Source organism: Trachurus trachurus (genome assembly GCF_905171665.1).
Source record: "Trachurus trachurus genome assembly, chromosome: 17".
NCBI classification, from domain to species: domain Eukaryota; kingdom Metazoa; phylum Chordata; class Actinopteri; order Carangiformes; family Carangidae; genus Trachurus; species Trachurus trachurus.
The window spans coordinates 24,359,007-24,385,871 of NC_139900.1; the positions used below are offsets into that span (position 1 = coordinate 24,359,007).

General features: G+C 41.8%; 2 protein-coding genes across 2 annotated transcripts; one reads left to right on the forward strand and one right to left on the reverse strand.

Annotated features, from left to right (window-relative positions):
* Positions 1 to 733: 733 nt before the first annotated feature.
* On the forward strand, positions 734 to 13,177 carry dnai4 (dynein axonemal intermediate chain 4; the record flags this gene model as incomplete). Its single annotated transcript, XM_083991341.1, has 17 exons — positions 734 to 930; positions 1,011 to 1,173; positions 3,121 to 3,281; positions 3,876 to 3,982; positions 4,195 to 4,351; positions 4,454 to 4,593; positions 5,097 to 5,261; positions 5,509 to 5,694; positions 5,791 to 5,942; positions 6,914 to 7,000; positions 7,123 to 7,277; positions 7,379 to 7,539; positions 8,175 to 8,287; positions 8,503 to 8,601; positions 10,266 to 10,492; positions 10,574 to 10,727; positions 13,133 to 13,177. The coding sequence occupies exons 1-17, from the start codon at positions 872 to 874 to the stop codon at positions 13,175 to 13,177; spliced, it is 2,331 nt and encodes a 776-aa protein (XP_083847467.1). The 5' UTR covers positions 734 to 871.
* A 2,582-nt stretch (positions 13,178 to 15,759) lies between these two features.
* On the reverse strand, positions 15,760 to 26,634 carry LOC311000502 (dual specificity protein phosphatase CDC14AB-like; the record flags this gene model as incomplete). The annotated part of the gene is made up of 14 exons (XM_083991232.1): positions 15,760 to 15,808; positions 15,915 to 16,055; positions 16,194 to 16,285; positions 16,400 to 16,619; positions 17,176 to 17,314; positions 17,415 to 17,645; positions 18,060 to 18,147; positions 19,424 to 19,486; positions 19,766 to 19,832; positions 20,309 to 20,388; positions 20,477 to 20,569; positions 20,911 to 20,986; positions 25,628 to 25,718; positions 26,589 to 26,634. The coding sequence occupies 14 exons, from the start codon at positions 26,632 to 26,634 to the stop codon at positions 15,760 to 15,762; spliced, it is 1,476 nt and encodes a 491-aa protein (XP_083847358.1).
* Between the last annotated feature and the right edge of the window lie 231 nt (positions 26,635 to 26,865).

A 26,865-nucleotide genomic window follows, 5' to 3' on the forward strand; every position in this document is an offset into this window, starting at 1 on the left:
GTTTTTTAACTACTGTACTGTAAGTGTCTGTTCTTTGTTCCTACACAGAGATACCTGATGTAGTTATATCACTCTGTCTTGTTATTTAATGGCAACACATAATGAAGCACATGACCATAACTACACATTGTTTTGCTTCACATCATTTTCCCTCAATGATCATTTTAATTTGTGAACCATTTCAAAATGACTTTTCATGAAGGTGCGTCTCACGTTTCAGGCAATCACATATATACAAAATATAGCACCTTTGTACTTAAATAAATGAAAATCACTCAGTATGTTTAAATAGAGCCTTCAATGAGGACTCACTGTCTTAATGTTTGACTAAAGAAACTAAACAGAAAAGCCCAACAGAACACGTCGTGGTCACTGTTGAACAGGTGAGGCTTAGACAGATGCACCTTCTCCAGCCAGTTCATGAAATGAAATTTACTTCTATCAGTTCAGTTGTGTTATTTGAAATTTAAATAAACTAAGGATACACACTCATAGAGCACATTGAGACTAGTGTTAAACCCACACACATAAAGGTGCATTTAAATAAATTGAAAATATCTTGGAAAAGTTCATTTATTTCAGTAGAGTTCAATTCAAACGGTGGAACTCAAATATTATAGATTCATTACACACAGACTGAAATATTTCATGTCTTTATTTCTTTTTGATAATGGTTACATTTAATGGAAATACAAAATGAAGTATCTCAAAGAGAGTAGCCTAGTGAAAAAGTTCCCCATTGTAACCTAATGATGTCACACTCTAATCAGCTGATCCTGCTCTCCAGTGGTTACTATGAGACAGAGCCAAGCGTCACGTTGCTATGGCGACCGATACACGGAGCCACAGAACTAGAACGCTCGATAGAATCATGTCCACGTCGGTGGGGAAAGAAGAAAGAAAGAAGAGGCGCGCTCTGGTGCTGAGGCCGTAAGTACATATTCTCTCCCTTAATGTCAGCGAACAGCAGCCAAATTCTCTGATATTAATGAGTCTTCACTGTGTCCCAGCTCCTCTCGGGCTCAGAATGTGTCCGTGTCCGGAGCCCACGGACTGTACCACAGACACACCGGCAGCGTGGCCGGGACCTCCAGCAGGAGAAGCCTCAGTCTGGGTGGAGGCAGCAAAGTCCTGGAGAAGAGCGTCGTCCACACCCCCAGACAGGCTGCTCGGGTGATTTAATACACATGTACTGTATGCTGCGTTCAGGTGCCACTCGGATGGCCCCATTTTCCGAGTTGTGAAGTTGTTTTTCCGAAATGTTATGTTGATTATGTGTTCTATACGGTTCTAAGTCCGAATAGAAACAACATATTGTTATTGTAGCGTCCCTGGAATAAACCGCTTCCATGGGCCAAAGCCAACGCCAGCGTAACAAAACGAAAATCCTTGTCCAAATTTTAGCTCCAGTTCTCCCACTCCAGGCTCGCGCACACGTTAGTTCCCGCCTCCAACAATGACTGACAGGCTTCTCAGATCAGATCAGATCAGATGAACTTTATTGTCCCCAGAAGAGGAAATTCGTCTTGGGCAAAAGTGCACCGTGTAGCAAGACAAGACATATAAGCAGCAATAAGCAGTGACAGACATACATACAATGGAGTACCGAGACAGACTTACAAACGATAGACATGTGTACAGTGACAGACATACAGGCATAGACGTACAGACGAAGCAGCATTGCAGTGCGTCAAAACCCTGTCAGTCGGCATTATCAATTCTTTTTTTTTTTTAATTTCTTTTTATTAAGGTTCAATCGGGGCACATATTGTTCTTTACATATGGTTTCCACAGAACCATGCATTTTTCTGTAGCACAGGCTACTAAATAAACATAACAAAGCAAGTAACAGCTTACAAACATACATACATAAACACATGAATACACCACCAGAGTCATCCACGTTATGTCACTTAGTGAGGGATATTGAAGCTCAGTCCAGAGGGATCCACAGCATCAAAAACTGGTTGCCATACCTTTGTAAAGCCCTCCAAGTTATCATGAAGGCTATAAGTCAATTTTTCCAAAGGGATTATACTCATTACCTCTTTGTACCAATCATCCAATGTAGGAGTGTCTTTATGAATCCAAAACTTAAGAATAGTTTTTCGTGCCATATACAAGAGGATTCCAATGAGTTTTGCGTTGTGGTTGTTCCTTGCGCTCGAGACCTTGGCCGCCAGAATACACTGAAGAGGTGATAGGTCCAAGTTATGTCCAATCAAAGTGTCCAGTTCTTTCTTAACCTCATTCCAAAACATTTGTATCTTCGAGCATTTCCAAAACATATGTGCATAGGTACCAATTTCTCTGTCACATTTATTACAGTCAGAGGAGCTGAGACCAAGCCTGCCTCTCATCAGAGGTGGGCATTATCAATTCTAAAAGAAAAGTGTAAAGTAACAGTAAAAAGGACAGAAGCTTGGCTTAGTAAAAAAAAAAAAAAAAAAAAAAAAAAAAAAAAGGAATTTAAAAGATCCTAAGATCAAGAGTAAAAACTCGAGCTACGCTACGCTTCCTCCAATTAGGAGGCCACCAGCCTAGGGTTGATGCTGGCGTGAATAGGGACTGGCTGTTTGTTTAACAGAGCAATAGAATTAGGGAGGAAAGAGTTTTTATAACGATTGCTTTTGGAGCGGCAAGCTCTTAAGCCTCTACTCAGCCTCTACTGTATGCCACCTTCATGAACTTCAGGGCAAACACAGAACTGATACAGCATGCCAGTCTGTATGTTACAAATAACATTTCTAGCTCAGCATGTGTCATTCAATAGGCTATATAAAGTTTTTCACTTGGGAAATTCATGGGGAAGTTCCATAGAGTTGGGAAAACAACTTGGAAAGTTCCTGGCTGAAATGGTTTTAGGTTGTACTGTACTGTGTCTGTCCACGTAGACTGACAGACCTGTTAGAAAAATTAACACAAATACTGGAAACAGCTATCAACATGTTAACTCACACATCTTTAAACCTGTCTCCACTCTTAAAGCATGTGAACACACCTTGGTTAGAAGAACAACTCCCCAATCTGGGGGATGGGGCGGTCTGTGGAGGATATGAATGTTGTTGTATAAGCAGCAATGTTGAAGCTGAAGGTGTCTAATATCTCCTCTTTTTTCAGGTGTTTGACGAGGAAGACAATGATGTCACTCCTCTGCCACTGTACCAGGCAGATCCTGGATCAGTACAGGCCAGAGGAAGCAGGTTCTTTGTGGATGAAATATCTGCAGGATCAGCATCAGACCAGACAGTCATGAGCAGCTTCACCATGCCATTCTCCAGGTACCACTACAACAGGCTGGGGCGATGGTCAGATTAGGCAAAGCTCTTAAATATATGATATAAAGTAGAATATGATGGAGGTCAGCAGTCTTCTCCATGACAGTGGAGCTACTGAACTCAACTAAGAGACCATTTAAAGGCTCAGGAAACTTTTGGAGTTAATCAGCTGATTAGAGTGCGACACCATTAGGTTACAATAGTGAATTTAAACACTTTATTCTGATTGTTTGATAAAAAAAAAAAATCATAATCTTGTGGTCTTGTTCTGTACGGGTTCTGGAGGCCTGTAAGAAAGTTGCACAGACTGAATGATTAACAGCTGAAGTGATTGCTACTAAAATTGCTTTGTTTGCTTCACACACCCCGAGGAAGGTGCAATCTGACATGCGTTAGTGTTTTAGTGACTGAACCACTGAAATAAATGAACTCTTCCATGATATTCTCATTTATTGAGATGGACCACCTGTGAATATGATTATTTATAAAACACAGTGTAGTCATATCATATTTGAAATATGGTTTGTAGCCACATAGTGAAGATTGTACTAAAGTCTAAATAATAACTTTGCTGGCGTCAACTTGCTCTTTTGTCAGGTCAGTGTTAGGCAGCAGCAGAATATCCAGCCAGTCCACAATAGAGTCGATGAATGAGGAGATGGAGGACACATTCTCCAAACGGGATATGGCCATCAACCTCCCAGGTCTACACTACAATACTTTTTTTCTTTTATTTGAAATACATGTATGCAATTTCCCTGTTTTTTGTTGTATTGTTTAACTTCTGAGATTCATAATGAGAACAGGTTGATTTACACTAATTCTGACAGAATGTCACAGTTCAATGTAGCAGGCAGCTGTAATGTACCATTTGTTGGATTTGTTGTTGTTTAATGTCTTTGGTTCCTTCTTCCAGATGTGCAGGGGAAAAGAGACTCTATGAAGGAACAGCTGACTGAGGAAATGTTGAGGACAGTCGTAGACATCTACATCTCTGAGACAGACACCATCTCACTGCTGGACATACCCAGCACCCTGGTGTCAGTGGACGCTGATGATGCAGAAGTGATTGTGTGAGTGAACTTATCCTCTGTTTGTGACTGTGATCAGTGATTGAAAATGTAATATAGTTTTTGTTTTCACAAGCATGTGTCATGTTCACCTTGTTTCCGCAGAGTGAGGAATAATCAGTACGCCGACGTCTGCAGAAACAGAATAGGCAATGATAAGTACATGGATCGAGCAGTGCAGACGCTGAATGGAGCAGCTAAGAACAAACCCGCCCAGAGTGACAGCACCGTCATGGTGGATGCAGGTCAGACTCATGGCCTCATAGATGCATTCAATTATTTTCTTCACAGTCACCTCAAAACTCAACACTGACAGTATTTCACATTATGAACAAACTCTGCATGAGGAGCATTATGATATCCCATTCCTTTCAGCTCTGTTTCTGGGGTCTACCAGCTCCTGAGGAAACAGCCATCTCTAGTAAATGCTCCACTAACATGTTTTTGCTGCCCCCATGTGGCCAGAGTAACCAGTCTTTACTGCACAGACAGTGAAGAAGAAGACAAACCTAAATCCAGGACCCACACAGCATAGTTAACCCAAAGCTGAAGTTAAGATGCGGAAAAAAAGTTTAGAGGTTTGGAATAATGGGGAGGGGAAGTGTCCAAGGGGAAGTAGAAACAGGATATTGAACCTGGGGCACAGGAAAAATTGAAATTATCAAAAAAAAAAAAAAAAATCCAGAATGGCAAGAAACAGGGAGGACTGTGTCCAGCTTCTCCTAATGATCTGACAGTTTCTCCACAGGCGTGACTGTCAGCACCTGGGACATGTTTGACACACTGAGCAGCCCTGAGCAGGACGACACGGTGCAGAGGCCTGAGCCTGAGCAGACGGACCATCCAGAGGCTGCGGTGGACAGCAGCAGAGCTGCAGAGAGGAGTGTGTCAGTGGGCAGCACAGCCAGTACAGGTAACAGTCAGAGACACTGCACCACACACTGTCAGAACCAGAGGCATGGTGTCGGCAGGTTTTAAGGATGTCCATCCCACAATTTCTTCAAATTTTGTAAAAACATTCACTTAGACTCAAGGACAAACTGAACAGACTTGACTGGTCAAAGGTCAAGGTCACAAACTGCCTCAGTATCCTCTCTGTCATGCTGCAGACTCTAGGTGCAGGTGTGTGTTATTGTGTTATTGTGTTATTATATTGTCAGCCAGTGCAGCCAGCTCACTGAAGGAAGTGGAGGTGTTTGGGAGCAGTCTAAATGCTGAGTCCGACCTGCAGCTCATCCTGCTGTCAGCCAAATTCCAGCAGAGCCTACTGGTCACGGAGAGGAGCATCCTGAGAAACATCTTCCAACCTCAGCTGGCTGCGTACAGACAGCTGCCTGTACTAGAAGGTAACACACACACACACACACACACACATACAGGCAAATGGACATGCAATTATACATGTATGTATATTACTCCTCAACCTGGTGTGATTGTGTCAGACCCAGACAGTGTGGTGAAGCCTGGGCCCCTGGAGCAGAGAGAGGACACAGAGAGCGGTGGATCTCCACATCTGGAACATCTGTGGTCTTTCAGCTGTGAGCTCACCAGAGGACGCAGAGTCAGCTGCATGGCCTGGAACAGGAAGTACCGGGTAACAGAGACTGTCAATACTACTGATGAGAGTTGATGTTGATGTTGTTCCAGGTGACATCCTGTTGTTGTGCATCAGCTCAACCAAACAAACTTCCTCTGACTCCCAGTGTTGTCATCTGGTGAGAGAACATTTCTCACTGACTGAAGACATTTGTGTTAGTCATTCTTGCTGGCACTGATAATCACAGCTCCAGGGGTGGCAGTGCTTCAGTTCATCATCTTGGTTATCTGGATATCCTTACAGTTACTGAATGGAGCGACATTCATGGTCCTCAGGGGATGAAATAATGGCTGGAGAATATTTCATGAATGTAACTATTCATGTAGCCCTGAGGGGTTTGATGAAATGGATGGTCAGAATATAGATATCGTCATGTCATGTTTGTGGGGGTGTCCATCTGTCTGTCCCACTATTATCTCAGTTGGAAGGTGATTCTTGCAAATTTTGCACGAGCATTCACTTGGACTGATTAGATTTTGGTGATCAAAGATCAAATATCACAGCAGTGAAGTCATCAATAACTTCAGGTATTAATTGTGCCCACACAACATATTTTTGGCCATGAATTCATAAGGAAGGTGACTGTGAACATTATTCCTGCAGCTTGGTTGGTGGAGACATACAGAACAACTGTGATTCTTTTTTTTTTTTTTTACATGAAAATATGACTGGACTTCAACAGCATCATTTTGTGATGAATACATCCCATAACGGAGGTTAATTTAATTTTCATTTCTTGTGCCAAATGCATTGAGACACTGTATTGATACTTCCAGCAGCACCAACAACAATCTGTTGTTCCTCTGTTAGAGGAAATGTGTCTGGACTTTGTCAATTATGTCCATTTATTCTAAACTGTGCAGCCTATGAAATAGCATAGCATTACAGTAACACCAATAGGATCTTCTACTCTTTTACTCTTCTACCTCTGAAAGCATTTGTGTGTGTGTGTGTGCTGTCTTTGTCAGGACCTCCTGGCTGTGGGTTATGGTGAATCCAGCTCCACCAATCAGAAACCAGGTCTAGTGTGCTGCTGGAGCCTCAAAAACCTCACAGTAAGACTTGAATTTGACCTGGATTTTAACCTTCCCTGACTTGTAGTCATTGTGCAGCATTGTAAATCCCCTCATGCACAGTACTGAGTGACAGTTGCATTCACGTGTCTCCTCCTCCGTAGTGGCCTGAGCGAGTCTTCCTCTGCGACAGCGCTGTGACTTCTCTGGACTTCTCAGCCAACAGTCCCAGGCAGCTGGCTGTGGGCCTGCACAACGGCACCATCACCATCTACAACGTGCAGAGTCAAGACGACAGGCCACGTGTCTTCAGCAGCAGGTGAGAACTCTGTGTGTGTGTGTGTGTGTATGTGTGTGAGTGACTGTGTTCAGTGATGTGACACACAGTATTGTTCCTTATGTTTTCGTGTGTCTACACAGCGAGTGTCCCAACAAGCACCTGGGCCCAGTGTGGCAGCTCAGGTGGACTCAACAGGAGCTGAGTTTCACAGGAGAGGAGAAGGCCGAGGCTCTGTTCTCTGTGTCTGCAGACGGCAGGACCAACAAGTGGTCCATCTTCAACAATGGCCTCGACTGCACAGGTGATATGCAACACTCAACTTGACAGGTTGGTGCGTAGCACATTCATACGACCTTTCATAAGCTGTTTGTAATGCACTCACGACAGCTTCTTAAGGCATGACTCAGCATTCATACATCAAGTTACATTGCTATGGAATAATGAACTGTGATATTTTGCCAATACAGCGCATGGAAATACAAGAACAAAACACACGTTCAAGTTGTATTTTTATAAATATTTCATACATAGCTTATGTTATTTTGTATGTTGCTTTACAATACAACCAGCAAAGGCTTCGTAAGGGCCAGGAGTTATTTGTACATTTTTCATGTATGGTTTATAAATGTTACTTTCCATGTCACTTTACTAAACAGGTGGTGAAGGATTCATAACTGAATTACAAATGATGCTCCCACTGGAATGGTTCAGTGTCTGGGCAAATTTGGGTGACAGGAACATAGCAAACAATGCATCTGCATACATGACTTTAATAAAATAAGGATGTGACTGAACAACTTTCAGTTGTACAGGAATCATATTTGACCAGGAATCAGGTGGTGAGCAGTCCTCAGGCTGTGGACTGCAGCTCATCTCTGTATATAACTGTAAAAATGTACAGAACTTTTCAAAGCAGCTGTGAATCTTTTGTCACAGATGTAATGAAGCTGAAGAGGATTCATAACATGAAGAAGAGCGATAAAGGACAGAGGACAGAGAATGTTCTGTCGACACTGACACCGGGTCTGTGTGCTGACTTCCACCCAACAGTAAGTTTGGAGCAGACACTGGTTTCAGGCTGGTTTCATTTCATGGACTGATGCAGTCGTGCAAATGTATTGAAGTAGCTTTATTGGCTACAGTACAGTGTCCATTGAACACTCGTACCTACACAGGTCTTTTCCCAATGATGGGTAACTTCTCCCTGTCCATTAAACTTCTAACTGCAGGACATGTGTGTCCTCGTCTCTCCCTCCTCCTGCAGAACTCCAGTCTCTACCTGGTCGGTACCAGAGAGGGCCTCATCCACAAGTGCTCCTGCTCCAACACTCAGCAGTTCCTGGAGACTTTCAGGAAACACTTTGTGAGTCCTTCAGAATAAAATCCTCCACCTTCCTCTGTTTTAAACTTATTACTGTTATTTTTTTTTTTTTACAATCGCTATGACCCGTTGTTCTCTTCACACAGTTAGCACAACATCAGCCTGTGTGGGCTACACAATTAACATATTTTTGTTCTTATTTTGACACAAAATACATACATTTAACACATTTAAAATTTGTTTTAACTTATTTTACACACAAGCTCAACTAAGACCAAAACAATAGATGTTAAAGCAGAAGTGAGTGATCCGGTCGTTTTCGCTAATGCTGCGTTCCAGGCAGGCTTTTGAAATCGTAAATTACAGCTTCAAGTCACAACTTACGACTTTGTAGCGTTCCAGGCAACCCACTCGTGTTTTTCCGACCTGTTTTACCGGTGAAAGTCACTATAACGGCCACTCGTAACTTCCGACCGGTGAACTCGTACCAGATCGAACTGGTACCACTTCACGGTCGGAAAAATACGAGTTTCCTTGAACGCACCATAACAGTCCTCGTCGCTACGTCACCACATTCACGGCGTTCCTTGGCTGCACACACAGCCCTGCATGCCGTTCTCTCTCCTCATTGGATAAAAACTGTAGGATACGATAAATGTTTTCTCTTCGGCTCAGAGCAGAGCAGAGGGACTGAGAGACCCGTGTTTCAGTCCAAACACTCTATGTAAGTGATTGCTGTCGGAAGATATAACTATTTAAGACTTATATTAACACAAATATATCACTCACTTCTGCTTTAACTGCTACATTTTCAATTGCTTTCATGCCGTTTGTCAAAACAGAAAACCTCATGTTCAAAGCTGAACCTAAAGGTTGAGGTTGAACTGAACAGTAGATTGAAACAAATGTATGACCTGTATTTTGTTTCATTGCTTTTGCATATGTGAATGATTTTTCTTTTTCTGCAGTAATTTTCAGTTGCTTTACTTGAGACATTTTGTAATTTTTTTCTCTTTTTTTGTAAAGTGTTCATTCTGCAAAGCTGCTCTGAGATAGGTTGTTCACTTTTTCTAGTGTTTGCAAAAAAAGAAGAAGAAACAAAATACCTGCATTTACTAAACCCAACAAAAGCAAAATATGGAGAGGCTCAAGAGAAAATTACAGCACAAAAGTCAATTTATGATCAATACAATAATCTGTTGACTGTAAAACAGCATGTAAAGTGATTCAGTTTGTGTTATTCCATCAGTTGTTAGTGTTTTTAGTAGATTTGGTGAATAGTGTTAGTGTATTATTGTATTTATGTGTCTGTGTTTAGTTACACTGTGTGATTTTGAGCATGAAATTAACTGTTTTGGGAATTGTGTGTGTGAAGAGTTCTGAAAAAATGTATTAAGTATTAACAAACGGGTTATAGCGATGGTAAAAAAAACTGCATATTCCATGCTCACCTCTTATAGTTATACTTCATTTCTTCAGGTAGTGAGCTTGTAAAACCGATTAAGTCACTATCCCACAATGCTTTGCTCACTGGCTCCTCAGCTGTTGTGATGTTGAGTGCTTATTAGACTTTACAGGTCACTGTGTGTCAAATTTCCACCATGTTGGTAAATTCCTGAAGTGGATCGAATTGAAAGGAACAGTTTGAATAGTTTGACCTCTTGTCACTGCTGCTGTTGTCACCATGGGTCACTGTTCTTCCTCAGGGTCCTGTCAACCATGTTGCGTGGTGTCCACTCAGTCCAGATGTGTTCCTGAGCTGCTCCTCTGACTGGACCATCCAGCTGTGGAAGCAGGACCAGCTCAGACCCGTGTTGAGTTTCACCTCGGCCCAGAGGGCAGTGTGTGACATCCAGTGGTCCCCACAGTGGGCCACAGTGTTTGGAGTGGTGAGTGAGGGACAGCTGGAGATCTGGGACCTGACCTCGAGCATGTGAGTGGGACTGAAGACAGTACCCGTCGATGCAGTCTCATCTTGTCTGTCTCTCTGACATGTCCCCTGTCTCTCCTGCAGTCTGGACCCAGCCTGCGTGCAGTGCGCCGCCCCAGGTGTGGACATGACGACCCTGCTGTTTGCCACACAAACAGACTGCGTCCTGGCCGGAGACAGTGATGGACAAGTGACTGTGTATCAGCTGAAGAACTTTGGGTTCAGAGACAGCAGCCAGGTAACACTGTGGGACAGGTGGACCGGTACAGGGGGGTCAGGGACCTGCAGGTACTCACTGGGACTCACAAACATCCCTCCACAACACTAGTGACAAGATAAACCAGTTCACCTGTACAGTAGTTCACCCTGAAGCAGACGTCACCTGAGCTTCAGATGCACAAACACATCATTTTGTTTATGGATTTCATGGCTGGGTATCTCCTGACAGTAATTATGAAAACATGTTTACTGCAGCTCTAAAATGATATATATAAAACGTGCAGTAAACACGGTTTCATTATACACACGTATATATCAATATATAAATCCAGGGAGCTTTTTGGAGTGGAGCCTTAAGCGCCAAGTCTAACTATATAATAAATCAATGTTTTAATCAATGGCAGGAGTGTTCCAGAATGAATGGAATTACCTTTTAAACAGAGGTTAAGAAGTGCTTCAACAATTGTGGCAGAAACAATAACAGCAATAAGTTTAAAGGCAGAGATGGAAGTAAAGATGCTGTTTCAAAGCAACAAAGAAACTCACAATAAAAGCATCAGAAGAATGATAGAAGCATAATAAAATGGTATAATCATATACTGTAAAAGTAAGTCTGCAAAAATGACTGAGTGTTAGGAAGTGATTTAAAAGTAGTTGCTGATTCTACCTCGTCTCCTCTGGGCGGTCCTTCCAGTGTCTATCTATTAGATAGATATCACGTGACGTCACACAGCGGTCGCAGCCGGTCACAGCGCCATCTTGGGTACCGACTTCCAAAGTGACCTAATACATCCATGGCTGTGACATCAAATCTCACAAAAATAGTGGATAAACCTTTTTTTATTACATGGCTCTATTGAATGTCGTATTCCGATAATTTATTGATATTTCTGATATTTGTTTACATCTTGATTTTGCATTTAACAGTCTGTTATTCCTGTTTAACAGATCGTTGCTAAGTAAAATACACCGTTGCTAGGGACGCCGCTCTGACAGACGTACAGTACGTTCACGTTGCTTTCGTGAATTGTAAACAAACAGACGCCCCCTCGGTTTTAGCGTCCAGCAGTTTAGCAGCTAATTCAACAGCAGTGATGGATAACTGTACCGGAGAGGCTCAACATGAGCTTCATTTGAGGAATAAACGGCAGCTTTTACCTGGGGAGCATACATCAGTCCGACTGCCCAAAAGTCCGACGGCTCATTTATCCGACTACCCATTCTATAGTGTTAAGGTTAGGTTTAGGGTAAGGTTAAGGGTTAGGGCTACTTAAGTCGGAGAAGTGGGAGGTCGGACTAATGGACGCAAAAATAAAGAAATGTATGGTCGGAGAAATGGGTAGTCGGACAGACGTCATGCGCCCCTTTAGAACCGCCAACATTCCATGTACTCCTAGAACCGCCAAGAGGTCATTTTGACCTCCATTCATTCTAATGCAAAAATGGTAAATGGACTGCATTTATATAGCCATATACATTATACAGCCAGCCAGACACACAGCTCAAAACACTTTATAGTAATGCTTCACATTCATATACAGACACATACTTTACAAAAAATAACAATAGTCGTTGCTAGGCAACCAATATAGACGACTCATCAATTTTCTATTTTTCGAATAGTGTGTGTATATAAAAATTTTCAAAATTGTTACAAATTTCTGAATTCATGTCCATTTCTCATGAGAGCAAGAGACTGTCACTGTTATGTTCAATGTTTATGAGTAATGTTCATTTGTTATCTGTTTGACACCTGTTTAACTGTTTGACAACTTTCTAATATCTGAACTCGTGTTGTGTTGTGGCAACTGACAAACTGAGTGACTAAATGGACATTATTTAGCATAGATTGCAATGATTAGAAAATCAATTTTATACATTTTTATATACACACACTGTTCGAAAAATAGAAAAATAAAGAGTCGTCTATATTGGTTGCCTAGCAACGACTATTGTTATTTTTTGTGTGTGTGTGTATATGAATGTGAAGCATTACTATAAAGTGTTTTGAGATGTGTGTCTGGCTGGCTATATAATATATATGGATATATAAATGCAGTCCATTTACCGTTTTTGCATTAGAATGAATGGAGGTCAAAATGACCTCTTGGCAGTTCTAGTTAAAATCACAATTTTTTTCGTTCTCTTTTATACTAGAATCATGAAAACGCATAAGATGATGTAGAACACACTTTTAGGAAAAGTCATCGACTGGGAGACATAGGGTTTTTACGCAAACAGAGTTACATGCATTTTAAGAAGCGAGAGAGGTCAAAATGACCTCACGGCGGTTCTAGTGTTCCTGACGGGAGACCGACGCCTGAGCTACGGTAGCTAACAGCTAACAGCTAGCAGGTTTTACCTACTTTTTCCTCTCTCCCTCCTTCAGCTCACAGCATCTTTATCCTGTATCTTGTGTTTCAGGTTGATGTTCTGGAGGAACTCATCCTGGCTGCAGGTTCCAGGTAGCCTGAAGAAACCATCAGACTTCAGACTTGGTTCAGGATGTATAAGTAAGAAGAAATAACCAGGACACATTCAGAATCATGGGAAACATCAGTACATGCACCAGTCATCATGGGAACCTGGACTTGAAAGCATCTAAATGATCATATAGGTAGCTGAGCCTGTTCCAGTTTTAGGGATCATGTTTAACATCTTTATCATCATGAAAATCTGTATCATAAAGTGATTTGGTGATATTATTAAAAAGAACTCAATAAAATCCAAGAGATGATTTAATAATGTTTTACATGTAGTCACTGTATTCTGCTCTACATTTTCTTTTATACATGTTTTATTTTTCTATAGGACAGATTTAACTTACAGTAAATCCTACTAAAGCTCAGTCACCAAATCAAAAGAGAGGTTCTGTGTGACGTATTGTACTTCACTAGATTTATTTTGCAGCTTTAGCTTTAACTTTAAAGACAAGCTCATACGAACATTTTACAATCTCTTTTACAAAAATTGGTGAGCAGCTGGAGACCCTGGTTATATTCCAGATGTTCACGTTAGCATTCACATGTGTGTGTGACATTAAATGTAATGTTATGTTAATACCTCTGTTCTGATGTAGAAGGACTGTTGCTTGATGAAGTACAGTGTCGTGAAAAAGTATTTTCCACCTTCCTGATTTCTTACTTTTTTGCACATTTGTCAAACTTAAATGTTTAAGATCATCAAATTAATTTTAATGTTCGACAAAGATAACCCAGCAGTTTTTAAATGATGATTTAATTTCCTAAAGTAAAAAATCCAAACCTATAGTACCTGGCCCTATGTAAAATATGATAAACCCCATTTTTTGGAAAGCTGAGTTTATTAGCACATTCGCCATGAAATAATGTCTAATTATGTAACATTACAACACATGAAGCAAATACTCTGAACTACTTGCGCTTTTGAAATCACTCCACCCAGCAGCCCTGTCTGAAATGTAGTGCCGGCTGTGCATTTTCCTCGAAAACAACTCGGTCTCGTAACGTTCCATTATTATCTCATGGCGTGGTGAATGTGCAGGTCACAACTTGATGCGTTTGATGAGGGAAAGCTAGATATACCATATGCCTCCATAGTTTAGCTGAGCAGCTTGTATCTCTGCCCCACCGATCTAAAAACGGTAAGGTGAGGTGAGACACGGAGCCAGCAGTAGGTTTGTAAATTTGTGCATTCACGTCTGTAACTGTAACGGCTCTTGCGTCACTTGCAGGTGGTGCTGGGGGGTGGGTGTGTTCTGACATCTGCTGTCAACGGCAAGGGGCCGTGTGGAGGAGGGGCCCAATTTGAATGTTGTGTTTACTGCAACAAACAAACCTACAGACTCTACATTTAATAATAAAGAGAAACATTAGGCTCTCCTTATCATTATCAAGCTTTATTCAGTTTTAAAAATAACATTCTCATCACGACTGTACATCACAAGTCTTACCAATCAGCTGGTGTGAGCGTATCAATGTATTCATACAATTCATTATGATAACAGCATAATTTTTACTCAACAGAATTTGTACTGCAAACATCCAGAGAGAAAAACAAGAAAACAATTCTTCTGTATATGTTTCCTCAAAAAGAAAAATGTTTAAACGGCTACACAAACACAAAGGTTCCCTACAGTGTTATTATGTGATTCTGAACATCTGGTCCAAAGTCTAGGTGCTCTGATACATGATTTGATAACTGAACTTTTTACTGACTTAAACTGTTTATACCGTACTTACGTAACATTAGCTGACTAGTGTTTATTTGATTATGTTCTTGGCTGTGGGTAAACCAACACCTCCACTTTTAACCAAAAACACCCATGACACATCACATCAATTCAAAACCTAACTGAACCGATGTCAATTCAAAGATTTCACCTGGGTGCTGATGGTGGTGATGGTTTCAATCAGACAGTTTCCTGTCTGACTGGACATGATCAAGTTTTCATTATCCCATTTTAACCTTCTTCTTGTGTTAGCTTTCTGCTACCATCTCTTGTGTTAGGGTCGGTTTTGACCCGAGTCTTATAGTAAATCACCTGTAAAGTAAAAACTTTCCTTTTTTTCATCAAGTTTGTTTTTCATCTCTTGTTTACATTGTTAGGCTTCCTTATCCATGAAAAGGTTGGTTTTCTTTTTATTTCTTTTATGCATTAAAAGCCTAAAAAAAAAGAAAGAAAACAGGTCAGTGGCGAACCTAACACAAGAGGAAGGTTACAGTAAAGTCACGTTACGTAATGAGCTGTCCTGATGGCCTCACAGCATGTCCTGCGGCTGGGTGGAGTCCACACAAATATAGGTTAACTGCAGACTGGATGTGAGTGTGGATGTCTCTTTGTGTGTGTGTGTGTGTGTGTGTGTGTGTGTGTGTGTGTGTGTGTGTGTGTGTGTGTGTGTGTGTGTGTGTGTGTGTGTGTGTGTGTGTGAAAGTGTCAAAGTGTCAAAGTGCAGATATCAGAGAGATAATTAAAGTGTCTCGGGGCTGATAACCCATTTAAGGCCTTGACAACCACAGCATGTTGGTGGAGACCGGCTGCAGTGTTCAACTCTGTCCTCAGAACTGTGAAGTCAATGAACAACGGCCGGCCTGCTGCTGAACAGACTGAGGCTGAAGGGACTGGAGAGAGAGAGAGAGAGAGTCACACCATCATACAGAGGCTCTTTGAGAGGAGATCATCAATAATAATCAAAATGGTTATGTCAAAAAGTGCATTAAAACTCACCTCTTGATCTGTGTGATGGAGGAGGAGGAGCTTCGTACCAGCTTCTTAGTGGAGGAGGAAGAGGAGGAAAAGGAGAGAGGGACCTTGGAGGACTTGGGAGGAGGGAGGATGGAGCTTTGGGAGGTTTTGGCCAAATTTAACCTGAAGAAGAAATACAAATCAACCCACATTGTATCCTTGTCCTGCAATATAATAAAAATCATTCATGACAACATTACGCTGAAAATGTTTAAACAGAAACTGACCCATCTAAAGCACAAATCTCTACACACACTGTACCTTGAGGAGGATGAGACTGATCTTGGAGGCCGTTTTCCCTTCAGTGCTCTCAGCTTGTCTCCCTGAGTCACACTGCTGTCCGTGTAGTTATTCTACATAGGGAGAGAGAGAGGGAGGGGGGGGGGGGGGGTCCACATTAAATGTCTGTTTACATGAGACATTTCTTATTTGAAAGAGGCAACAATAAAGGAAATCCTCCAGCTGACCTCATCCAAGCTGTATGATTTGTAGAGGGTGGTGTTGATTGACAGGTCGTCCATGCTTGCGAGTAGACAGGACATGGCTTCCTGTTTCCCGCCCTCAGAGTCTGGACTGTGAGGCTGCTGTTGACGCTGCTGGAGCTGCTGCCGCCGGCTCAGTCTCTGCTGCACCAGCCTCTGTTTGGAGCGGTGGACGTCACCCTGGACCCACAAACTGTGCTGTTTCCTACACACACACGACAGACACAATGTCATGAATTCCTGTCTTAACAGGATGAATAATAAGGGCGATGACATAAACTTCACTGTGACACCAAAATGTAGCTGTGTTTGAAATCACTCACTACTGACTATATAGTGGACTATGTAGTGAATAGGCCATTTTGTGGTGCTGTCCAAATGTATAGTGAGAATTAATTTACCCTATATAGTGGACTCAGACAGTATCCTACAATGCAGTGTGAAAAGAAGTGGACAACCGATGGCCCCAAACAAGCAATTTATACCATAATGCATTGTGGTCATGCCGAAAGACAGATCTGGCATGTCTTAATTGTGTGACAGTAATGATTGTACGGCAGAGTAGTGTCCACAAGTGTGTTTTTTTGTTGTTGTTTTTTTTACCATTGAGCTCACCAAATAGTTTGTTAGGTTATAGTGTTACTTGGCGAACAGTCTGAAGACTGCACCTCTGGCTGTGATTGACACTGAGACATCATCAAAACAGAAAGCAAACCCTCCAACTAGCAGCTGTGTGTTTTAGAACAATGTCAACCACTCACTCCTCCAGGAAGTTCTGCTGTGGACCGATGACGGATCCGGGCCGACAGATTCTGATCCAAGCGATGGCCTCAGCCGCGGTGAAGCGGTAATGCTTCATCAGGTAGCATCCAATCAGAGTGCCTGTCCGGCCCAGGCCAGCTGTGGTTGGATGAGGGAGCATCAGTGGAGATAAGTTATAGACAAGTGAAGACAAGCTGTGAATCACTGTTGCCTGTGATCACGTCAAACCCACTCCCACCTTTGCAGTGCACCGCCACCGCCCCCACCGTGCTCTCACACACATGGAGGAAGCGCCTGACGATGAGGTCAGAGGGCGTGGTCCCGTCCATGAAGAAGAGATCGTGGTGCTGGATCCCTGCATTCTCAAACCGTCTGCCTTCATACAACTTCCTGTTCAAACGGACCACGGCAGTGATGTCGTTTTGGCGAAAGTACGTGAAATACGCCTCTGGTGAATGGAGTGGATAACCTGGGCAAACAGACAGGAAGTGTTGTGACCTCAGAATCTGATTCAGACTCAAAGAGAAAGTGAGGAAAAGTTCACCAGTATGGATCAGTGGTTTAGAGGACAGGTCTTGAAGGGGAAATGTCTTGAAGGGGACAGGCCTTGAAGGGGACAGGTCTTGAAGGGGAAAGATATTGAAGGGAAGAGGCCTTGTAATGGAGAGGCCTCTGAAGGGACAGACCTTGAAAGGGATAGGCCTTGAAGAGAACAGGTCTTGAAGGAGAGAGGCCTTGAAGGGGACAAGCCTTTAAAGTGACAGGTCTTGAAGGGGATTTACTTTGAAGGGGACAGATCTCGAAGAGAATAGGTCTTAAAAGGGACAGGTCTTGAAAGGAACATGTCTTGAAGGGGACAGACCTTGAAGTTGATCAGACTCACCGTTCTCTATCTTACTGCGGGGGTGGGGGCTGCTGAACGCCAGAATCTTCCCTGGGATGATCCAGTTCATGTCCCCATTTTCGACACGCTGAAGACACAGAGACGACAGACAGAGAGTTGGTGAGAGACAGAGGCAGAGGACACGTGTCATTATTAGATCAGTGAGTCAGTGAGTCATTACTCAACTGAACCAAATCTGAAGAAGAGAAAAAGTGTGAGGAGGGACAAACCAGACAAACACTTTGGGCCCCAAAGTCTTTAAGACCTGTCCTCTTATGACAGCACATGTTGCTATGACAAATGTGGACCCCTTTAAATTTAAATCTCCCATGAAAACACAATGCAGTTTTTTGCAGCTGCCATAAACCTGAAAAAGTAGGCCTATATCAGGCATATCAGTTGGCTGCATGTGAGGCATTCATTGAACATCTGTAAATTATACATCTTTAAAATATAGTGGGAGTCGGTGAGGGCCACTGATGGGTTAGGGTTAGAGTTTCTTTGCAGCTTAACAGTATAATAAATATCAAAACAATAAATTATGCAATATCTCATTTAAAAAAGCATAATTAGGAAACAGTGAAAGTATTCTAGATTAGATGAGGACAGAGGAGAATAGCTGAGATTTTAGCTTCTATTTGAAGCCAGGTACAGTTTGGGGAGATTTGATCTCCAGTGGGAGCTGGTTCCAGCTGGTTCCAATTGGTTCCAACAGATTAATGGCTGACCGCCATTTCACCCTGTTCAGTTTTAACTCTTGGCTGCACCGACCAGCTCCTGCAGATCTAACAGACTGATAGGGACTGTATATATATGGAACATTTCGTGTGAAACTCTGAAGACCTGTGTCAAAGACCTGAGAACTGGGGTCAGGAGGATATAAAGACAGGAGTGAGTTTCTCTGTGAAGTTCTCTGAGCTTTCCTCTGTGACCACCTTTGATTGGGTCATTAAATGAAGACCTCCTCCTATGATGACATGGTTTTCAACACGGGTAAAAGTCTTCAGTGCTCTAGAATCCCAGTAGGCTCTGGTGTTCAGGCTGAACAGCAGGGGTCTGATCTTGGGCCACTGTGGGACCCACACAGCGGTTTTGACTGTTGGAGACACAGCAGTCCCCAGACTCCCCACCTTTACATCCCCACACATTAACACACTGATGAGACATCAGGGACAGTTTGGGGTTCACTGACACTTTGACATGGACTGGGATCAAACCAAAGACCCCAGTTCTGAGGTGAGTGTGCTGTGTGGTCCTGATCTCCACGTATTACATCAGGTGCAGCATCCACACAATGACTGAGTGTGTTTCACATTCTCCAACTCTGTGTTCTCTCTTATTGTTGCACCCAGTCACTTCCTCACCTCATAGTGTTCATACTCCTCAACATCGAAGTTTTCAAACTCCAGGAAGCCGTGTTGTAACGCCTGGGTGAGAGAGAGAGAGAGAGAGAGAGAGAGAGAGAGAGAGAGAGAGAGAGAGAGAGAGATGTTTATACAGTCTAATAGTGTGATGTAACTTCTCTCCTCTGTTTTCTCCTCTTTAAACTTTCATAAGAGTAAAGGATTAGTATTAAGTTTATACATAACAGCTGTCTGACCTCCAGAGGGAACACAGATCTCATCTGCTGCTGTTTGCTCTGGTCCAAAAATATCTTTCATCTGCACTGCCTTCATTCACTAACTGATCAGATGCCTGTTGTTTACCTTGCGTACCGCCTGCAAACAGTCCAGTACAGAGAGGTTGAAGGAGCACTCTCCCACTGCCGCATCCCTGTGACACACACAGACAGACACGCACAGACACACACACACACACAGATGGTTGAACTACTGATTGTCATGATTTCCAGATTTCAGCATGAGGTGAACAAAGAAAAGACAGAGCTTATCTTATGAAAATGTGGCATCTGGCCTCTACCACAGGTTGAATTGAATTGAATTGAATTGAATTGAAAACTTTATTGAACAACATTAAACAAGTGTTCAAAAGGATTAAAACACAATAAAGCCCAAAGGCTTATTTCCATTGTGGCCAGTCTCTGCAAAAATCTCTGCCCAAACTTTTTCTTCACAACAGACCTATGACTGGGATGGAACCCTCTGTGTCGTCTGCTATTCTCAACTTCTACATCACCTTGCAGTTCTGTGTAGAGGCTTGTTATCTCTGCGAGTGAAGATTATCCATCAGTGTGTGTGTGTGTGTGTGTGTGTGTGTGTGTGTGTGTGTGTGTGTGTGTGTGTGTGTACCTGAATGGCAGGTACCCTGTGTTGTTTCCTGAGATCAGAGTCCTGTAGGCTTCCTCTGGACTTCTTTTCAAATAGATGACCTACAGAGGAGAGGGGTTACTCTGCATCATTATCAACAAACTAGACAGATGGCTACGCAAATGGGTGGATGGATGGATGGATATTTACAGCATAGGCACCGATGAGGACAGCAGCATTGGCTCTTTTCTTCTGGTCATAGCTGGTGTAGTGGACCAGTTTCTTCCTGGACATTGTGAAGGACTGCAATGATCAAACAATGTAGTAATCAGTCATCACAGCATCATGTTCCTGGACTAATTAAAATGATACAACACATGGACCATGACCATGTTGATAGAGGTTGGTCTGCACAGATAAAGACATCCTTTATAGATCAGATCTTATATAATGGTAGAAATGTTTTAGAGTGGATTGTTGGTTGCTTCCAGAAGAAGGCCAAGACCACCCAGTCCTCAAGGACAAGAAGAGGACTGTGAAACAGATATTGATATACGTATTGGGAAAACTTCATATTAAAGTGTGCAGAGCCCTGATAGAAACCACATGTGTACTTCAGTACTGAGCTGCCAGTCTGCTGTTACCTTGAGCTTCTTGTTGAGTTTGCAGCAGTATCTGTGTAGCATGGCCAGGTTGAGGGGACCAAAGTCTGCATAGAAACTGCAACACACAGACACACACACCAGTCCTCATTATATCAGAAACACACAGCTATTCAGACCTGTCCTGGGCCTGAGGATCAAGACAGAAATATCCATTCATATTCATACATGAAATGTGAATTATACAGATACTGAAGGTGTGAGGTCTTTGTGCTGAAGCAGTGCATGTTTAAACCACGATGAAATCTAAATACGCATGATAAACATGATGCTACTGCACTCAACTTCTGCATTTGAATGTCCCACCAGAAACAGGAACAGAGTGGATAACAAGAGGTTAATATTACACATTACAGATTTCAATGTATTTAATATGTTGTGGTGATTTGTATTTTTGAGAATTCATCAAGCCATGTAGAGAAAAAAGCAAGGGAGGGTGTAAGAGTATAAACCTTGCAGGAAACATAACTTAAGAGGTAAATTAATATATAAAATGTGACATATTGTGATTTATTTCAAAATACACATTTTCTTTCTGCCTGATGGTTAATTAGAGATGAGGAAGGTTCTGTTGGAGCCGTTTTCGGTACTGGTACCGCTAGGCTACTGGTACCTATTATGCTGTTAACGTTGCTGTTGTGCTGCAGCGGCGGCACAATTCATCCTATTAACCATGTTTCTACCACTTCACTGAGTTTATAAACTTTATTTTAAGTCAAAACATAGTGTTGCTTTAAAGTAGGCTACATCAGTGGAGTGAGGTGTAGTATGACAGCAGCCTCTGTGTCTCTGTCTTCCACTGTGGAGGTCACTGAATATCATGACCACTAATGAAAAATCTGGTCCTGGTGATCGTTAGTGGAAAGTAACTAAATAATATTACTAATAAATATTACACAGCAATTTAGCTCAGTAGTCCTTGCCGCAGTGGCCCCAGTTTGATTCCACAGGTGGCCCTTTGCTACATTTTGTTCCTCCTCTGTCTCCCTCCCAAAATACAGAAATATACATAAGAAGCAAAGGGAAAAATCCAAAATAATGACAAGCAGAGCAGAGGGACATTTCTCCACATAGTGAAGGATGTGACTGATTCAGCTGGTAATCATGTGTGTTTGACTGCAGAGTCAGAGGCCAGTGGATCACGCTCCCCTGTGTGTTGCTATAATCTGCAGCTCAGGTCATTGCCACGGTCTGTGTGACTATGACGTGGTCAGATAAGAGCGCAGTGACCTCACAGACGTTTTAAGATCCTGGATTTCCTTCAAGAAAACCATCAGTCTGTAGCTACACACCATCCCCTACCACCAGCCCCTGGACACTGACCAGGAAGTAACAAAGCTGAACAAGCAGCCGGGTCTCATGGGAAATTCTTATGCAACTCAGTTGAATTATCAGTACATGGTTGATTCTTTCAGAGAAAAACTGCTCATGGACATCAGAGGGAGGGACACTCTACTGAAAGTGGCACTTTGGTATTGAACAGGATTTACATAATGTCAGGAGGGACTTGAAAATGAAACATCAGAGGACACTGCTCTCACAGACAAGAGGATGACATTTCAATGACCTCTGTTTTCTTCATTTATACAGCGTCCAAAAATGTATTTTGTTGTGATGACCTACAGAGAGTAATCCATGTTCTGAGCTTGTCTCATTCGGATCAGAATAATTCTTTATTTTGGCTGGAGCCACAGATCTCTATCTGAGCTGGAGCAGATCACAGGCCAATAACTGATCACCAGTGCAACAGTGTTGCACTGAATCTCTTCATTGATCAGTATATGAGACAGAATCAGGGGAAGCTTTATTTTGTTCCTTACTTTGATTGCTAAGGTCTTTTGTGTAACTGACTTTAACCGATTCCTTAAGTATAAATCATACCAATCACACACATTTTAAACTGTGTTTTCTGGAACTGTTCTTATTTTAAATAAACCTAAACTCAGACTTAAAGCAAAACATGTCATACAATAAAAAATGTGTGTTTACTATTCCAACCCAGTTATTATGACCATTAAAAAGACTGAATAAAGAAGAAAGGGGGACAAAGACGTCAGGGAGGAGTTGGCAGCTGAGACTGATGCTCTTTTTTTTTTTTTTTTTTTACCAGCAACTGAATTGTCCCTTCTCCATAGCAACATTTCTTCTGGACCAGAGGATTAAAAAAGTTTAATTTGAATGTTACCTAATAACCGAAGCCTCCAGCAGCAACAAAAAACACAGGTATGGTTGCCAAAGCCTCTGCTCTTGTTTATTTCTCCAACTTCATCACATTATATTCATTTGTTGTCAATGACTAGGTCTAACTATCACTACAAACAATAGAGGCAAATAGTGGCTGAGTGGATGAAGAGTCCACTCTGTCCAGTCTGACTGGTGTCGCTCTGCGTTCGTCCTAAATCCCTGTTCATGATGAGGACACAGCCACTGATCTCATCTTGACCTATATCTGATTGTGTCATCATAAACAGTGACTGGACATGTGTGAAGAGGACTGGGCTTCACTACAGCCAGCTGTTCACGCCCACCATCAGCAGCATTCTCTAAATCATTCATATGCTGTACAAGGGTACATACTGGACCAGTCACGGCCTTATATGGTGTCCTCCTACCTCATCAACCACAGAGGTCACTTTTCCCAGCACACCATCATCATCATGCCACCAACATACTGTATGTACGACCCATAAGAGTGTACCAGTCCTTCGTCCCCATCAAAGGAGCCCATTTCTCCTTATTTATCCTCAACATTATCCATCATGGCTGGTTATGGATGGCTTTGTGCTTAGGTGTGTGAATGGGTTATGTGTAATGTTATGGGATATGTGCAATACTGTTGTGTAGCCTAATTGTAATGGCTATATTATGGCTGATGATGTCTGTTTGTTGTCACTGTGGCCATCTAGGCATTTATGCTGCAGTTGCTCAAGGTACATTTTCCTAAGCGGGACAATAAAGTATATATCGTATTGTGTTCCTACATGTGTCCTGTTGTTTTATTATTATTTCCTACCTACTAATTTAAAATACTTTATGTAAGTCACTTCTTAAAAGTATTTTGTCCTGTTATCATTCCTCTATTGCCTTTATTGTGGCTGCTGTTATGACATCTACTCTCTCTAATTGGCCTACATTGAAACATATTGTCTTCACCTTCTCTCTGCCTCTGACTCTCTTGCTATTATTGCTTCGCAGGGTTCTTAAAGGTGCAGTATATGTAAATAGTACTATTTCATTACTATAATTGTTTTTGGTCAGTAAATGTTACTTCATCTGTCATGATGTTTAGTCTCAAGGTACGAAGAGGACATAGAGGGAGTGGGATGCTCCTCAGAGGCAGTGCTCACTTCAACAACAACATCTGTAAGGTCTTCCTTCAGTGTCAGCCCTCTGCACTCATTCATATCCAGGTTTTTACTTTAGCAGATGTCAGACTAGAGTGCTGCAACTTTGCAGACAGTGTCTCCTCTGATGCAGAGAGCAGTACATCCAGCAGCTCCAGACCACACTCCTGGCCCTGTTACCAGCTTCTACATGTAAATCAAAGTCTGACTGACAAGGTATTTACATGACACGTCATGATGAGGAAACCAGCAGAGTGGACAAAGAAGAGACAGCACATGTAAGTAAGTAAATGGAGAAAATAGTGTGAACTGAACACCTGTAGGCCTACTTTAAACAGGTCAATCATTATAACTGATCATTCTAACCTGGATGAGGGAGGATTCACTACAGGACTGTACAGTTACACTGCCCCCTCCAGTCTCAGGGCTTTCTGATAAGGTCATGTAAACTTACACTAGTTCTGCTTCAGCACTTTTTAGATACTACTTAGATAGTCCACTGGTTGTAGTGTGCAGTGTGGTACAGTGAAGGAGCCCATTTCGATTGAACGTATGAGTTAGTCTATACAATAGTCAGTCTGCCTCCATTGGGCCCTAAGCAACATTTTATTTTGGGGCCCTATACCAATAATACTGATTATTAATCATTTACACACCTACTACAAACTTATTTCATTTTGCTAATCTGTCATTACGAATCATCATCCTAGCCTGGCATGTTTTTACCCACCTATGGTTTTTAATAAAGCCATATTCTATTCTGTTCTTAACCTGAAATACCAAATCAGCTAAAGTGCAGCCTGGGATTGTTTTACACTTAATATTCAAAATGATATTGTACTAGTGGGATACTGAATGTTAACAAGCTTAGTTGAAGTTGAACTAGGCCTACTAAAAGTAACAAAATAGCAATAGATTTGTATATATAATATATAATATATTTGCTGTAACACGTCATCTGCGTTTTTATATTTGGTTTTAAATAAACTGCAACAGAAATGTGAAACAACAATTAAAAGTGCAACAACAATGAAGGGTAGTTGTTATTATGCAGGATTTATCTAGGGATTGACAGAAGTTATGCACTATAGATTGAAAAAGTTAATAGCTTTTTGGGGCCTCAGTGGTCACTGGGCCCTAAGCAAGTGCGTAGTTTGCTTATGCCTTGGCGGCTCTGAGTCTGGCCACAGCTCAAACACTAACAACCCACCAGGAATTCTCCCTCCTCTCCTGACTACCACTCTGCTCCAGACCTACTATCTACTGATGTGTTTCCCACACAACCAGTGGTCTGCTGTAAGGTGACAGGTGTGACTGATGTCAACATGACCCAGCAGCTCATCACAGAGTCTCACCTTTCATATAGGAACTCCTCGTCCACGCTGAAGTAATGTGTGTTGGCCAAGTTCTTGGGTTTGACCCGCAGAGTGGCAAAGTACAGCCGATCTGTGACAGACAGACAGACGGACAGATGGACGGACGGACGGACAGACAGACAGATAGACAGACAGACAGACAGACAGGTTGAAGTGTTGACAGGTTTTACACCTCCATTTACTCAGTGTAAACAGTTGAATTAGAGATTGGTCTGTAAAGAAAAAGACATTTCAACTTCCCCTCCTCACTGACACAAATTAAAACTTTGAATGAACAGTTAACTGTGCAAATGTTTTTGGTTTACAGCTCTTCCACAATAAGAGTGTTACCTTAAAACACACCCCCTGTTACTTAACCTGCTTTAATACAACTCAATCCTCCTGGGACTGTTGTTGCTGTTCAGCTCTTACACAACTGTACCAGTTTATATGGAAGAAAACGTTTTGTAGTGTGGATTCCATGAATGTTAACAAATAATTTACTAATACTCCATCTATATCTGAGACACCAAAGAAGAACAATCTTTACTGTATAGGTCATTACTGTATATATATATATATATATATATATATATATAAAAACATTTCAAATGAAACTTAACCTTGATTCTAACATTTAACACGAGGGATCTATTTACTAAAAATATTTTTGGGTTAAGTATCTTAATTAGCTGCTAGTTTTGTGTCACAGACACAATTGTTTCGATTGTAGGCTATATTCATTATAACTCTATATCCATTATAAAAACAACAACAAAACATAAATCAATAGAGACATTCACTTGAATTTTCAGAATTAACAAGTGTTAATTCTGAAAACAAACAAATAAACAGAACGTAGGCTATTTGATTAATTCATTGATTAATTATGACATTGATTTGGTAAAACAGAGCAGATGTGAGAACATGACACCTGTGTGTTTCTCCAGGTGTAACTTACCTTTGATGAACTCCGACGCACCGGTCTGTTCATACTCCTCCGCCATTGTTCTCACTCTGCACTGACTCCCGGACAAGTCTCCGTGTAAACAGTCCTGACCCAGTCTATATCAAGTGGAAGGCTTTGTACTGGACTTTCTGTAGTGAGTCACTTGAGGTGTGGGGTGTGATCATGCCCAGCTCCACGGTCCGGTTTCAATCAAAAAACCCAAAAAACAACATCAACATCCAAGTGGTAAAAAAATCACAGGAACAGCTCCATCACATGTTTCCACCTG